Source organism: Hemitrygon akajei, chromosome 7 (genome assembly GCF_048418815.1).
Source record: "Hemitrygon akajei chromosome 7, sHemAka1.3, whole genome shotgun sequence".
Taxonomy (NCBI): Eukaryota; Metazoa; Chordata; class Chondrichthyes; order Myliobatiformes; family Dasyatidae; genus Hemitrygon; species Hemitrygon akajei.
The window spans coordinates 134764613-134781879 of record NC_133130.1 but is presented as its reverse complement, the minus strand read 5'-3'; the positions used below and the strand labels follow the sequence as shown (position 1 = coordinate 134781879).

Below are 17267 nucleotides of genomic sequence, written 5' to 3'. Positions count from 1 at the left end.
CGGTTTGAGAGTATTGATGTGTAGTAGTCAATGAGAGCAGTGAGCTTTCCTGAGGCCTGTTTACTCCTGTCCGATAGGCTGGGATAAATTAGCCATAGAGAAGGCCCTTTGGGCTATTCAGTCTATGCCAAACCATTTAAACTGCTACTCCCACCTTAAATGCTGAAATTGAGCTCGCATGCACCACTTGCTCTGGCAGCTCGTCCCCTGACTGAGTGAAGTTCCCTCACCCTTAACCCTGGACCTCTAGTTGTCGTTTCGCCCAACTTCAGTGGAAAAAGCCTGTTTGTATCTAACCTTTCTATACCACCCATAATTTTATATACCTCTATCAAATCTCCCCTCAATCTTCTACACCCTAAAGAATACAGCCCTAGCCTAGTCAATCTTTCCCAAAAGCTCAGCTCCTCCACACCCTACAACATCCTTGTAAATGTTCTCTGTCCTCTTTCAAGCTTATTTACATCTTTCCTATAGGTAGGTGACCAAAAATACAAACACAGTACTCCAAACGAAGCCTTATTACAGCTTCAACATAACATCCTATCTCCAATACTCAACTTTGAGTTATGAAGGAAGGCCTAGGTGCCTAAACCTTTCTTATGGAAGAAGAGAAGATGGTGGCACGACACAGCGCACAGCGGCCACTCCGGGATGAATATCTGTAATCTGTCAAGTAGGGGCCGTGCACGATCCTGATTTGATGGGGACGGACGTGAGAAGCACGGAGGAACATCTGGTGAAACTTCTGAAATGCCTATTTCGCTGCTACTGTGCGATCGAGAAATCTCCGGGAGGAAGGCCCCGAATCCTCGGCTTTGCCTGTTGCTTGGTGGCCGGGGTTGAAGCGCTCTGCAGAGATGGTGCTCGGTGTCGGAGGGCGGGTCGGAGGCTCGAAGTTTCGGACGGACTCGGAGTTGGCTGTGGTCGGGGCTCCCAAAGTGCTGTATCGGCAAGCTGCGGCGCTGGAGGTTCATGGCAGGAAGAGTTTTTCTTCCTTCTACCGTCTGCGTGAGATGATGGGCTGTCGGGGACTTTGAGACTTTTTTACCGTGCCCGTGGTCTGCTCGTATCAAATTATGGCATTGCTTTGCACTGTTGTAACCATATGTTATAATTATGTGGTTTTTGTCAGTTAGTCTTGGTCTGTCTTGTGTTTCTGTGATATTATACTGGAGGAACATTGTATCATTCCTTAATGCATGCATTACTAAATGACAATAAACGAGGACTGAGTGTCCTTATAATTTATCTATGATGCTAATTTCAATGAATTATGGACCTCTATTCCCAGATCCTTTGTTCGACCACACTCCTTGGTGCCGTAGCGTTCACTGTGTAAGACCTACCCTGGTTAGTCCTGCCGAAATGCAAAGCCTCACACTTGTCTGCATGAAATTCCATCTGCCGGTTTTCAGCCCATTTTTCCAGCTGGGCCTGATCCCACTGCAAGCCGTGATAGTGATCTTGTCATCTGCAAATTTGTTGATCCAGTTAGCCATATTATCATCCAGATCGTTGATATAGACGAGAAGCAGTAGGGGATCCCTGTGCACTAGTGGCAGAACACTAGTCACGGGCTTCCTGTCAGAATGGCCTCCATCTACTGCCACTCTCTGGCTTCTCCCACAAAGCCAATGTCTAATCCAATTTACTACCTCATCTTGAAAACCAAGTGACTGAACTTGACCAGCTTCCGATGCGGGTCCTCGTCAAGGGCCTTGCTAAAGTCTGTGTAGACAACATCCACAGCCTTGCCTTCATCAACTTTCCTGGTAACTACTTTGAAAAGCTCTAAGATTGGTTAGACAAGACCTACCATGCACAAAGTCTTGCTGACTATCACTAATCAATTCATATCAATCCAAATTCTCATATATCCGGTCCCTTAGAATAAGTTCCCGTAACTTTCCCACAACTGATGTCAGGCTCACCGGCCTATTACTTGGTTTATTTTTAGAGCCTTAAACAGCAGAGCAGCATTAGCTATCTTGCAATCCTCCGGAACCTTCTGTCACTAAGGAAGATCTAAATCCCCAGCAACTTCTGCTCTTGCCTCCCACAGGTGAGGGAAATCCCCAAGGTCAGGCCCTGGGGATTTATCCATCCTAATTTACCTCGACAGGAAACACCGCCTCCTCTGTATAAGGTTCATGAAGTCAATCCATTTCTCTCACTTCTGTAGACTTTGTGTCCGTCTCCTGGGGAAATACTGATGCAAAAAAGATTTAAGATTTCAGTTGGTTCCACACATGGATTAACATTCTGGTTTTCCAGAGGATTAATTTTGTACCTTGCGATCCTTTTGCTCTTAACATATCTGTAGAATCCCCTGGGGATCTCCTTCACCTTGTCTGCTTATGCCTTCTTTTAGTCTTCTTGATTTCTTTAAGAGTTCTCTTGTGTTTGTTATACTCCATAAGCACCTCATTTATTCCTACCTGCCTATACCTGCAACGCACCTCCTTTTTAATTTTTTTAAACTTTAAAAAAAAACTTTATTAAACAAACACGTAGCTACAAACAAGCATCGGCTATCGGTCCACAATTCACTGTACCTAAATTAACAATACCGGGGGGTGAAAGAGAGTAGGAGCAAGAGAAAGAGTAAACAAAAAGCACATACCTCCAATTACATACATACACAAACATACTCTACATCCCCCCTCAATGTAGATTTACATCTATTTTAAATAAAATCACAGTCCCCAGTCAATCAATTCAAGTTCTACATTTTACCAGGCCCCTATATGGGCATTTCACTGTGCCAGCTACACTATAACAGAGCTCCATCTCTCCAAGTAGGAGGCCGTTTTCAGTTGTAAACTTGCAGCGATTATTTTCCATACAATTCACTTCTTTCAGTCTCTATCCATTGTTCCAAAGTGGGTGGGTGAGATTTAAGCCAATAAACAGTTATCATTTTATGGGCAAACAGAATCAAAACTCTTTAACATGTATAGTTTATTCTTCTCTATTGCAGATTGCGGGAGGTTGCCCAAAGTTAAATGACTAGGTCCAAAGGGTATACTTATGTCTAAAATCCTTCTTATTTCCTCAGCGACCCTGTACCACCTGGATATAATGGATAACACATTAGATGTTAAACATAAGTGGGAATTGGAGGCAAACACCATAATAGAAGAGGAAGAGTGGGAGAGGTCTTGGGAGTCATGGCATTAATGCTTGAATAGTCCCAATTGGCGGGAATTTGCTTGGAAAATAAGGATGAGGTACTTTAAAACCCCGTTAGTAATATCATTATACGCAGAAAAAAAGCAGCAGACTTTGCTAGAGAGGATGTGACCTAGTGGGAGATTTTACACATGTATTCTGGGGCTGTCCCAAATTAAGGGAATTTTGGTCCTTTTTATTCTTAACCAGGGCTTCAATATCAACTGGAAACCAAGGTTCCCTGCGTCTGTTACCTTTGTTCTGTCAGGCACATACAAGCTTTGTACACTCAATTTCACATTTGAAGGCCTCCCAAGAATACCTTTGCCAGAAAACAGTCTGTCCCAATGCACATTTGCCAGGTGCTTTTTGAGACAATCAAACTTGGTCTTTCTCCAATGACCAAACCTATCTTTTTGCATAAGTACATGATGCTGGAAGAACTCAGCAGGTCAGGCAGCATCAGTGAGAAAAGAGTAGCCAACGTTTCCGGCCGAGACCCTTCATTAGGAATGGGGGGGGGGAAAGAGAGGGCCGAAGCCCAGTAATAGAGATAGAGGAGGGGGAAGGGCTAGAGGTGCCAGGTGGAGAACCAATCAGAGGAAGGATAAAGGGGGGAGGGGATAAGCATGAAAGAATTGTAGAGATAAAGGAGCAGAAAGCTGAAAGGGTTGATGACGCCAGAAGGGAAACCACGATCCTGAAAGAAAGAGGACATTTGAGAAGTCATCAAAGATGCCCTCACCTGCATCTCCTCCACCTCCCACACTTCAGCCCTTAACCCATCCTCCCGTCACCACAACAGGGACAGGGTTCCCCTTGTCCTCACCTACCACCCCACCAGCCTCCAGATCCAGCATATTATCCTCCGCAACTTCTGCCACCTTCAACAGGACCCCACCACCCAGCACATCTTTCCCTCCCTGCCCCTCTCAGCTTTTCGCAGGGATCGTTCCCTCCGCGACTACCTGGTCCACACGTCCCTCCCAGCAGAACTCCCACCCGGCACTTATCCCTGTAAGCGCAAATGCTACACCTGTCCCCACACCTCCCCCCTTACCACCATTTCAGGCCCCAGACAGTCCTTCCAGGTGAGGCAACACTTCACCCGTGAGTCTGCTGGAGTCGTCTATTGCATCCAGTGCTCCCGGTGCGGCCTCCTTTACATCGGCGAGACCCGACGCAGATTGGGGGACAGCTTCATCGAGCACCTACGCTCCGTCCGTCACAATAGACAGGACCTCCCGGTTGCTACCCAGTTCAACTCTGCCTCTCATTCCCATCTAGATATGTCCATACATGGCCTCCTCTACTGCCATGATGAGGCCAAACTCAGGTTGGAGGAGCAACACCTCATCTACCGTCTGGGTAGCCTCCAGCCTGGTGGTATGAACATTGAATTCTCCAATTTCCAGTAATTCCCTCCCCCTCCCCCTATCCTACGTCCCTCTCTGCCCCTCTCAACTTTCTGCTCCTTTATCTCTACAGTTCTTTCATGCTTATCCCCTCCCCCCTTTATCCTTCCTCTGATTGGTTTTCCACCTGGCGCCTCTAGCCCTTCCCCCTCCCCTATCTCTATTACTGGGCTTCGGCCCTCTCTTCCCCCCCCCCCCCCCATTCCTGATGAAGGGTCTCGGCTCGAAACGTTGGCTACTCTTTTCTCACAGATGCTGCCTGACCTGCTGAGTTCTTCCAGCGTCGTGTGCGTGTTCTTTGATCCACAGCATCTGCAGTTGTATTTTTCTATCTCTTTGCATATTTGCTTTGAAACTAACGGCATTGTGACCAACTTCTTTCACCTGCTCTGACTCATTCACTCATCGCAGAGCAAGTATCGCACATTCCCTCACAGGGGTTACCTACGTACTGATCCAGAAAACATTCCTGAACACATTTGACAAACTCCATCTAGTCCGTTTACAGTATGGGAGTCACAGTTGATGTGTGGAAGGTTAAAATCACCTGATATCACAACCCTGTGTTTCTTGCAACAGTCTACGATCTCTCTACAAATTTGTTCCAATAAATCCCTGACACTGTTGGGTGGCCTGCAATATAGCCCCACTAATGTGGTCACGACTTTCTTATTACTCAGTTTCAGCCATAATGCCTCACGAGGAGTTTTCCAGTCTGCCCTGACTGAACACTGCTGTGACATTTTCTCTGACTAGTATCTTCCCTCTTTAATCCCTCCCACTCCGTCACGCCTAAAACAATGGAATTCTCCTCTGTAAGGTTTACCCTTGCTTGAAATCTTCAATGAGTTGGAAAGAATAACAATTGCTCTTGACCATCACGACTTCCAGAAAAATCCTGTCTTTCTAGAATGATGAGTGCTCCTGGGCCTGTTCTCCAGTGATCGTTGCCGTGTCTTAAAGCTGCTTGGAGGAATTTGATGTAGTTACTCTTTTTCAGTGGGGAGTGAGTAGCGTCTGGTTTGGCAAACACTTGGTGTGGAGCTCCTTTGCTGTGTGCCTGCTGCTAACTAGTCAGAGGGGGGTCTCTGGAAACATCTCGTATTCTACCTGGGTAGTCTGTAACTTTGAGTTCTCCAGCTTCAGGTAACCTGCTCCTTTTCTCATCTAGTCTACACAGTTCTCCCCAGAAGATTTCTGTACAGTTTCTGCGCAGTTCCCCCAGAAGATTTCTGTGCAGTTTCTGCGCAGTTCCCTCAGAAGATTTCTGTATAGTTCACATACACTCCTTATCCGCGGGTTCCGCGTGCGCGGATTCAACCAACCGTGGATCAGGAAAACCCGGAAGTTCTCTCTCCAGCGCTCATTGTTTGAGCGTGTACAGACTATTTTTTTTCTTGTTATTGTTCCCTAAACAATACAGTATAACAACAAGTTACATAGTATTTCATTGTATTAGGTATTATAAGTAATCTAGAAATGACTTAAAAGTACAGGCAGTCCCCGGGTTATGAGTTCCGTTCCTGAGTCTGTCTTTAAGTCGGATTTGAAGTCAGAACAGGTACATCTGGTATTATTTAGTGTCAGTTAGTCAAACGTTTTTCTTAGTGTATAGTACATATTTTACCTTTCTATGCATATAAAACACTTAAGAAACATACTAATTTCAATAATTAAACCACTGCGTTGCTTAGTAATAATTGTAGCTTTCATCGGGGCAGGGTCTTTCACATGCTCCATTAAAATTGTTCCGATTGTTGACCGACTGTAGCCTAACGCTTTTCCAATGACCGATGGTGTTTCACATCTTTCCGATCGCTTTATTACTTCCATCTTATTTTCAATCGTGATTATTTTCGTGAACAGAAACACAGCGGATTCAGAGCTGTACTGCCGGGTCCTAATGTCCACCGCACTGAGACAGGTTAAATAAGGGACTTGAGCATCTGTGTTTTTTGGTATCTGCAGGGGGGGGGGTTGGTCTCGGAACCAATCCCCTGCGGATAAGGAGGGCCGACTATATTCCAGTATTTTGTAATTTATGGTGATTTTTGTCATTGCAGTGTTCTGCATCCTCTAAACAAGACATTTCTTGTCAGATACGACTGATGATAACCAGATTCCTGTTTCAAGATTCAAGTACATTTATTACTAAAGGACGTATGAATTGTACAACCTTGAAATTTACTTACAGGTAGCCACAAAGCGAGAAACCCAAAAGAACCCAATTTATATGTAAAAAGAAAACATAAAAAAGGGGAAAAACACACACCTTGCAATAGAAGCAAACGACAGCTTTCCGGACCGGATCTGCTCCCCGGAGTAGGCCCAAGCCTGATCATATTAGCGGGGCAAAAACGCCACCAATGTTCTACCCGCAATATCTCTCATGGGATGCCGAGAATGTCGGAGTGAACAGTTAGTTTTTGATGTACGTGGTCTCTCTTTGGGGGCTTTGCTTTTGCTGGCCTGGTGGCTGGTGGGAATGCTGATGCTTTATGCTAGAATAAGTAGGGGAGAGGGAGGATTGATGCCGCTTGTGTGTGTGTGGGGGGAGTGTCTTTGGGGTTCTTGCATTTTTTCTGTCATTCATTCTTTGGGTTTTTCTGTTTTGAGGATGTCTGCAGAGTAAGAATTTCAGGTTGTGTATTGAATACCTTCTCGGATATTAATGGAATTATTGAAACTCTCGAAAAGGACAGCTGCTGGAGAGTGACCGAAATCTGCCCGACCCTCGCCTCCAGTCCCAACACTCGGGATTTCTAACCTATCTGAGCCGGCGTTGAAGTTGTCTAAGCACCTGGGTCCTGAGCGACACACCCACCCGGGCCACAGAGCCCAAAGTCGCTCTTGATCTCACCAAATCGGTTCAGCACTTGGAGTGATCCAGCCTCGCACCCGGGTTGCGTGGCCAGGTACCGACACTCTTCCATATCGACTCCTCTCCAAGTCGTTCACTCCGACAGCGATACCTACTCCGTCTCGATCTCCCTGGCCTTGTGATGCACCTGCACGCCCATCCTTCGAACCAGCTTCATCTCCACTTGCTTCTTCATTGACGTGATCAGCCAGTTTTCTTCCCCTCCGCCCATCCCTCTCACTGGTTCCCCTTGCCCTTCCCACCTCCCTTATTTTGTTCTGTGCTCTATCTACAATATTTCCCGTTCAGTTCCACGTCTGCAGCCTTTTGCCTCCTGGCTTGTGTCATATTTCTGCCCCTCCCTCTTCCATCTGCTTTTCAGAATCAGAATCAGACTTTAATCGCCAAGTACCTATGCACATACAAGGAATTTATTTCCGGCAGATGTTGTCTCTCTGCTCATAACAATAATAATGATAAATATAAATGAAAATATAGATTATACATACAGGTAGTGCAATCCAAGTAATAGTTAGCCGACAGTTAACCGGTAAAAAAAGTTCACCCTTTTTTTAAACAAACGCTTGTTACACAAATGTATACAAAATACAAACATCAGGTGTTTCCAAGAGGGTGAACAAATTCGAATTAAAACATGATTATTACTGTCTATATATGAGGCATTGATTGTGTGGATAGCCAGGGGCTTTCTCCCAGGGCTGACATGGCTAACACGAGGGGGCACAGGTTTAAGCTGCTTGGAAGGAGGTACAGAGGGGATGTCGGGTGAGTTTTTCCACACAGAATGGTGGGTGCATGGAATGCACTGCCAGTGACGGTGGTCGAGGCAGATACAACAGTGTCTTTTAAGAGACTTAGATAGGTACACGGAGCCTAGCAAAAGAGGGCTGTGGGGTAGGGAAATCCTAGGCCGTTTCTAGAGTTGGCACAACATTGTGGGCTGAAGGGCCTGTATTGTGCTGTAGATTTTAAAAAAGACAGTTCCTGGGGGAGCCTAGAAATCCCCCACTGTATCCATATAATTTATTTTTAAATCTAGTTGTCATGAACACGCTATCAAAAGGTTTTGGAGAGCCGTACCTTGTCATTACTAACAGCTTTTCTGGGGTAAATTGTGGTCAGCTATCACCACAAACAATGAAGCAGCAAGCGAAGGCGAAGCTGATTTGAAGGGCGGGCCGCGGGCAACGTGCTGGAGACGGGGTCGCAGCTGGGAGTTGGTATCACTGTCACTGTTGGAGTGAAGGATCTGGAGAGGAGTCAATACAGAAGAGTTTCGATGTCCGTCCACCTAACCCGGGTGCGAGGCTGGATCGCTTCGAGTGCTGAGTCGATTTGCTGAGATCAGACACTGCTTCGGGCTGTACGGCCCAGTCCTGTCGCTGTGCGGGGGCCTGGGCGCTACCTGGCGCTTAGACAACTTAAACCCGGGCCCAGGTGGACTTGAGGCGTGGGTTGGGCTGATCGTACTCGCTCTCCCGTGATGATCATTCCCCTGGCGGCTGTCAGTGGTGAGTTTTGCCCCGCTAGTATGACCTGAGGTAGGGGCTTGGGCCTACTCCATCTGCTGCGGGGAGCAGATCTCTTTCGGAACGCTGTCATTTGCCCCTATTGCTTGCACGGTGTGTGTCTTTTCCCTCTTTATCTGTGCAGTGGTAATGGTCTTTTTTTAAAAAATTGGTTTCCTCGGGTTTCTCTATGTCTGCAAGCAAACAGATCTGAAGATTTGTACATTCTTTGAGTAATGTACTTTGATGTTGAAGTTTCTGAGGGGTCTGAGTTGCTTGCTGGTGAGTTCCTTGTGCATCGAATGGAACAGAGAGCCTTCCCCATCATTCCCAGTGTGCTCCTCGGTTAAAGGGCACAGTTTCTCCATGTCCTGGTGTTCAGGCTATGATAACGTTAGAAAATTTTCGATACGGCCTCTCAGTTTAGCTAGCCTAAGCTGCTGTGTTCTATAATCCTGGTAATTTTGAAAATCTATGCTTGTGTCAGATGTGTTTTCAGGATTATTTTAATATTGCTGAGGGGCAGGGTACTGAGAAATAGAGAGAAAATAGATCTGACATTTGGCGGGGAGGAAGAGGTGATATTATTACATTATTGGCCATTCCTTGTGATTCTCGTGTATTTTCTTATTTCTGAGAGGCAGCTTACTGAGAAATAGAGATGGAAAATAAGACCATAAGATATAGCAGCAGAATTAGGCCATTTTGCTCACTGGGTCTGCTCCGCCATTTCATCATGGCTGATCGATTTTCCCTCTAGGCCCCAATCTCCTGCCTTCTCCCCGTATGCCTTCATGCCGTGACCAATCAAGAATCTATTAACCTTAGCCTCCACAGCTGCTTATGGCAATGAATTCCACAGATTCATGACTCTCTGGCTAAAGACATTCCTAATCTCCATTCTGGATGGACTTCACTCTATTCTGAGGCTGTGTCCTTTGGTCTTAGCCTCTCTCACCATAGGAAACGTTCTCTCCACATCCACTCTATCAAGGCCTTTCAGTCCGTAAACAGTCCGTAAGTTTCAATGAATCCAAACTCATTCTTCTGAGTTCCATTGAGTACAGGCCCAGACCCCCTGATGCACTCCTCGTATGACAAGCCTTTCAATCGTGGAATCATTTTGTGAACCCTCTCCAATATCTGCACATCCTTTCTTAGATAAAGGGCTCAAAACTGCTCTCAATACTCCCAAGTGAGGGATCGCCAGTGCTTTATAAAGCCTCAATGTTACATCCTTGCTTTTATGTTCTAGTCCTCTTGAAATGAATGCTAACGTTGCATTTGCCTTCCTCACCACCGACTCAACCTGCAAATTAACTTGTAGGATTCCTGCATGAGGACCTGTAAGTCCCTGGTGCACCTCAGATTTTTGAATTTTCTCTCATTTAGAAAATAGTCTGCACTTTTATTTCTTCTATCAAAGTGTATGACCATACATTTCCCAGCACCATATTCCATCTGCCCTTTCTTTACTCATTAGTTCTAATGTGGAACTATTGAAAATAGGTCTAACATGGAACCTCATGATTCTCCAGCTGTAACCACACATGAGAATGAATCAGGCATGGCTTTCTCACACAAATAGGCAATACTTGGAAAGAGGAAGTGCTGGAGCTGACATTACAGCTTCTTGAGAGATGTGAAGTGTATTGTCTGTCATAAAAATGCAGATAATTGCCTGTGTTTTATCACATTTTAGGAAGATGTGTCGAGGTTACGATCATAGAGTAAAGTTACAGCACAGAAACAGCTCCATCTACCCGTTCAGTCTGTGCCAAGCCACTAATCTGCCTAGTCCCTTTGACCTGCACCTGGCCCACAGCCGTCCATTCACGGACCTATCCAAGCCTCTCTTAAATGACCTCAATCCACCGATTGTGGTGGCAGCTCGTTCTACACTCTTGCCACCCTCTGAGTGAAGAAATTTCCCCTCGTGTTCCCCTTAAACACTTCACCGTTCACTCTTCATCAGAATTGGGTATATTATCACTGGCATTTGTTGTGAAATTTGTTCACTTGACAGCAGCAGTACAATGAAATGATAGTCTCTGTGTCTCTGTCTCTCTCTCATGCAAAATACCCCAAACGCTAGTGAGGTAGTGCATGGGTTCAGTGTCCATTTGGGAATCGGATGGCAGAGGAGAAGAAGCTGTTCCTGAATCACTGAGTGTGTGCCTTCAGGCTTCTGTACCTCCTTCCCAATGCTAATGATGAGAAGAGGGCATGTCCTGGGTGGTGGGGATCCTTAGTGATGGACAGCACCTTCCTAAGGCACCGCTCCTTGAAGTTCTTTTGGATATTACAGAGGCTGGTACCCATGATGGAGCTGAGTAATCTTACAATTTTATGCAATTTACTTTGATCCTGTGCAGTAGCCACTGCAGCTCCCCCCCCTCCCATATTAAACAGTAATGCCACCAGTTAGAATGCTCTCCACAGTATCTTTGTAGAAGCTTTCGAGTGTTTTAGTTGACAAACCCAATCTCCTCAAACTGCTAATGAAATATAGCCACTGTCTTGCCTTCTTTATAGGTGCATCAACATATTGGGTCCAGGTTAGATCCCAGAGATCTAACACCCAGCAATTTGAAATTGTTCCCCCTCACCTCCTATGATTCCTCTGAAGATTAGTGAAGATCTCTAGTTGCAGTCCCACCCAACCTCAGTGGTAAAAAGCCTGCTTGCATCTACCCTACCTATACCCCTCGTAATTTTGTATACCTCTATCAAATCTCCCCTCAATCTTGTACTTTAGGTTCATTTAATATCAGAATATATACAGTGAATGTTTATATGTACGATATGTTGAATAAGTTGTATTCTATTGAAATAGGACCTTTTGAATCATCCATTTTCATTTTTGTTATGGGTTGATTTCTGGTCGTTTGAGAGTAGAAGAGGACTCTTAATGGTTTTTGAACGGGTTCATCTCCAGTGGTGCAGTTCTCATCTAATCCACTAGAGGCCAGTGTTAGCCTGGATTTTGTGGAAAACAAAGTGCAGGGAAATGCTCAATATCTGGAAATTAATATTTCTAGCACTTTGTTTTTAATGCCTACAGAGGTAGCTTGTTCCTTCTCATTCATAAACTACTTGCTGTGCAGTGTTTGTGTGTAAAATGTGTGTTGGACCAATTCATTGACCCGGGTTTGACACCAGTCAAGCAATGAGCTCAGTCTTCCAGAGAGCTTGAGAGAGAGTGACGCGGACTCCTGTCAGTTGTTCTGAATTCCAGAACAAGGAACTGCAGATAGGGGAGGCCAGAAAGTAAGAGGAATGTTTTCAAGCAGAAACTCATAGAATTGTATGGCAGAGAGACCAGACCCTTTCTGTCCCCACTGACTGTGATGCTGATCCCATTTGCCGGATTAGGTCCCAGTCCTCTCTGCCAGTCCAAAAGTCCTCCAGGCATCATCAGCATTATGTGCCGTGTCGTATGACGCGGGCAGTCGTGGTCTCATGACCGTGGGTGCTCTTGGCAAATTTTTCTACAGAAGTGGTTTGTCATTGCAGCCTTCTGGACTGCGCCTTTACAACGCAAACACGGGGAAATCTGCAGATGCTGGAAATTCAAGCATCTGTCCGCCAGAGATAGCAGGATCTCCCAGTGGCCACACATTTTAATTCCACGTCCCATTCCCATTCTGATATGTCTATCCGCGGCCTCCTCTACTGTCAAGATGAAGCCACACTCAGGTTGGAGGAACAACACCTTATATAACGGCTGGGTAGCCTCCAACCTGATGGCATGAACATTGACTTCTCTATCTTCTGTTAATGCCCCTCCTCCCCTTCTTACCCCACCCCTTAATTATTTATTCCCCCTTTTCTCTTTTTTCTCTCTCTGTCCCTCTCACAATCACTCCTTGCCTGTTTTCCATCTCCCTCTGGTGCTCCCCTTCCCCTTTCTTTCTCCCTTGGCCTCCCGTCCCATGATCCTTTCCCTTCTCCAGCTCTGTATCCCTTTTGCCTATCACCTTTCCAGCTCTTGGCTTCATCCCTCCCCCTCTTGTCTTCTATCATTTCAGATTTCCCCCTCCCCCTCCCACTTTCAAATCTCTTACTATCTTTTCTTTCAGTTAGTCCTGACGAAGGGTCTCGGCCCGAAACGTCAACTGTACCTCTTCCTATAGATGCTGCCTGGTCTGCTGCGTTCCACCAGCATTTTGAGTGTGTTGCTTGAATTTCCAGCGTCTGCAGATTTCCTCGTACTTTATTATGTGCATTTTGTGTTAAGTATATGTACATAACTATTCAGGTTGAGGTGTAACTGTACAGAAACAGTATGAATAGAACCATGGGATACTCAAAATAAAGCTGAATTCAGGAACCTACCACATAGCATTTACATTGGAACTGCCATTAGCTTTCTTTTGCTTTAAAAACGCTAGAGTTTTATTCTGTGCAAATGATGATACATACAAGGGTAGGTAAAATTTTGTACAGTTTACTGCAGGATTCAGATATGGGCAGAGAAATGGCAAGAAGGCCATCTGCCTAGTGTAAGCTCTTGCTCTTTGGGAGATCACATGTAAGCGGGAAGTATAGTGTTAATCACAGGGCGCTTAACAGCATTGATGTATAGAGGGATCCAAGTCCTTAGCTCTCAGGAAGTAACTAGGGTGGTAAATAATGCACATAACAAGCTTTCCTCCTTTGGTTAGGCCTTTGATTATAACAGCATGCGCAAAAGGTTTACCAGGAAGCTGCCTGAATTAGAGGCGATGAATTAAGTAGACGTTGGACAAATCTGGGTTGAGTATTTTTTTTCTGGTACATCGACAGAAGTTGAAGGGAGACCTGGCCCAAGTTTATAAAACTGAGAGACATCTCCTTTGAATTCCCCCCCTCAACGTGAATGCATGCTCTCCAGTATTGGACCGTTCAACACTGGGGGGGAAAGATGTCAACGGTCTACCCTATATGTTTCTCACAATTTTATGCTTGTCCACGTGCTCATAAACCTTGTCCCTAAGAATCCTCTGTGGAATTTCCCTACCACTAATGTAAGACTCATTGGTCTATACTTTCCTGACTTCTTATCTTGAGCAAACGAACAACAGGAATTCACCTGTAACTATCAATGATCTTGGTCAAAGTCCAAGCAATCTCATCTCTTGCCTTCTAATAACCCGGAGTATATCCCATCTGTCCGTAGAGACTTAACCATCTTAATGGTCTTCAGAAGGCCCAGCAACAGCTCCCTTTGACCTTGGTGTTAACCAGGGAATGCCAGTACTTTGCCATTCCAAGAGACACCACCATCAGTGCAAAGCGTTCCAACACTACAAAATCTTGAATGTTCTAGTCTCTGCAGGGATACTGCTTAGTAACTTGTTCTTCCAGTGCTATAGAAGAATGTGGACCCCCTTTGTCGAGCACCTTTGCATTTGGCAGATGGAGTGGAACTTGCCAGTGGCCAAGCATTTTAATTTTGATTCCCATTCCGACATGTCAGTCAATGTCCATAGCCTCTTCTTGTCCCAAAGGAACAAGAGGAGGCTATTCACTTGTTCAGCTTCTTCCCTTCCCCTCTAGTTTTTCCCACTCTGGCCTCTTCCTGCTTATTACCTCCCTTTGGGTTCCCTTTCTCCCACGGTCCACTCTCCTCCTCTTCTGTCTGAAAAGAGGATGCTGTCCAAGTTGCATGCCATCTTGGACAATGTCTCCCATCCACTCCATAATGTACTGGTTAGGCACAGGAGTACGTTCAGCCAGAGACTCATTCCACCGAGATGCAACACTGAGCGTCATAGGAAGTCATTCCTACCTGTGGCCATCAAACTTTACAGCTCCTCCCTCGGAGTGTCAGACACCCTGTGCCAATAGGCTGGTCCTGGACTTCTTTCCACTTGGAATCATTTACTTACTATTATTTAATTATTTACGATTTTAAAATATTTCTACACTATTCTTGGTTGGGGCGACTGTAACAAAACCCAATTTCCCTCGGGATCAATAAAGTATGTCTGTCTGTCTGTCTCCAGCCCTTGACCTTTACCATCCACCTGGCTTCATCCATCACCTTCCAGCTAGCCTCCTTCCCCTCCCTTCAGATTTTTATTCTGGTGCCTTCCAGTCACAAAGAAGGGTCTCGGCCCAAAACATCGACTGTTTATTCATTTCCATAGATGACGCCTGACCTGCAGAGTTTCTCCAGGAACTGTGTGTGTGTGCGTGTGTGCGTGTGTGCGTGTGTGCGCGCGCGCTTGTTTTGCTTTGGATTTCCAGAATCTCTTGTGTTTGTTATTTTTAGTTGTTTCTGCAAAATTGGATAAATTGAAATGGTCATAAAGCATTTGGAGAATGTTATTCAATTTGACAAATATTATCAGCTGTTATTTTTATACCTTTTTTTAAATCGTGCGTAGAATGTTCAGATCGATCCTGCAAGTGGCCTGGCTTATACCATGTGGCGAGATATCCCCGTCCCGTTCTACATGTCTGTCTACTTCTTTGAGGTTAAAAATCCACAGGAAATTCTTCGTGGCGAGAAACCCGTACTGGCAGAGCGAGGGCCTTATGTTTACCGGTATGTGCCTTTTAAATCCGGGGGTTTTGGATTTGTGAAACTTTATAGTAAATTAGCATTTTTTTAAATCACGTACAGACATTAAATGTGGACAAGTCTTGCCCCTTTATAGAAGTGTACCTTGCAGGATAAGTGGTGCTTTTTTCATTGAAAAATCTTTGAGGTGTTTGCGGGTGCTTCTCAGCTGGTTAAATTTCTCCTTCCCTCCTTGTTCTGTTTTCGTCAGATTTTCAACACTTGTGACATTTTGCTGCTGAAGGTAAAGTTGTTTGATTTCACTGAAAGATGCTGAAACAGTTGGTGAGGTAGTGTCAGCCAATGAGGATTCTTTCTTTGAAGAAAACGAACAGTGGTGTTTCGGTGAAAACTCCAAAGCATTATACAAGGATAAATGTAATAGAAACAAATAATCAGCCAGCTAACAAAATTCTGCACAATTTTTAATGGCAAATCACTTTTGATTAACTTTAACTCTCCCTGGGATTCAAACATTAGAATGATGTTTTCTGGCAGTTGAGGGGTCTGAAGATAATGATGAGGTTTTTGCAGTTGAGAGTTTCGGAGAACAGGTGAACGAAAAGGGAGACAACTGACAGGGTAAACCTCGCAAAGGCTGTGAAGCCATTGGGATTTGCTAAAGTTAGATCATTGCAAATAACTATCTTATTGGTTCATGTGTTGTTTTTCTCCCCCCCTCCGTAGCTTTACCAAACAGCAAAGTGCAAGTATTTAATAGCTTAAATCCGTATTTTTTAAAATTTACAAACAGAAGGCAGAATGCATGGTCGGTGAAGTTGTGCATCAATAAACTCGAACACAGCTTGAATCTCTGTGGCTCTGTAATTGAGTTGGTGTGTTGCCTGAAGATGCTATGGGAGAAGGATCAGTTTAATGCAGAATCATCGTTTCAGCTTCAAGTCAAGTTTATTGTCATTTAACCACATGCATGTATATAATGTAATGTAGGCCTCCGTTAGTCTCGATAGACCATGGATTTGCACCTTGGTAAGATTCCAGGGTGCAAGCCCGGGCAAGGTTTTTTTATGGAAGACCGGCAGTTGCCCAAGCTGCAATATATAATGTCTATAACTTTATAATGTATGTAGAAACAAGATGGCAAGAAACTGAAGAACCTCATTTTAAAAAGAATAAAATAAAGGCCAACACCCGATGTGCAGAGAGGGGGAGAAAAACACAAACCATGCAAACAATAGAAGCGAGCAACGATATTCCAACCAGAAATGAGTTCTGAGATCTGAATCCTGGAGGCCCGGAGTAGGCCCAAGCCTCGGTACTAGTCCAGCCTATTAACAGGCACAGAGCACAGCAGCTGGGGTGCTCTTCATAGGCTCCGTGCCTTGGAGAGAGGAGTGAATATCATGGGAGAACAAGCAAAATCGGCTCTCGCCTCCAATCCCAACACTCTTCCAGGAGTTGAAATTGTCCAAACAGCACATCTTACCTCAGTAGGACTCGGGCACCGTTGCTGCGAAAGGCTCCGGGCCTAGACCAGGCCACCCAGCCACTCTCTCCAGGCCCAGATTTTGCTGCTCAGCCGGAAGCTGCTGTCAGCCCCCTCAAATCGGCTCAGCCCCCAGAGCAATCTAAACTCGCACACGGGCCATTTGTACAGGCATCAAAACTCCTCTGCCTCGACGTCTCCACTCCATCCATGTCGATTCTGCAATGCACCAGTACATCTCATCCCCCAAACTCCCCTTGCCTTCGCTTGCTTCTTCATTGTTTGTGGTGAT

At 45.2% G+C, this 17267-nt stretch overlaps 1 protein-coding gene across 5 annotated transcripts in view; it reads left to right on the top strand.

The window, feature by feature from the left end:
* The window catches only part of LOC140730941 (scavenger receptor class B member 1-like), a 64237-nt gene that overhangs the window by 3806 nt on the left and 43164 nt on the right, over positions 1–17267 (top strand). For all 5 annotated transcript variants that reach the window (XM_073052035.1, XM_073052034.1, XM_073052033.1 and 2 more), the window contains exon 3: positions 15353–15513. In XM_073052035.1, the coding sequence (XP_072908136.1) occupies positions 15353–15513 (161 nt within the window). The remainder of the gene's footprint in view (positions 1–15352; positions 15514–17267) is intronic.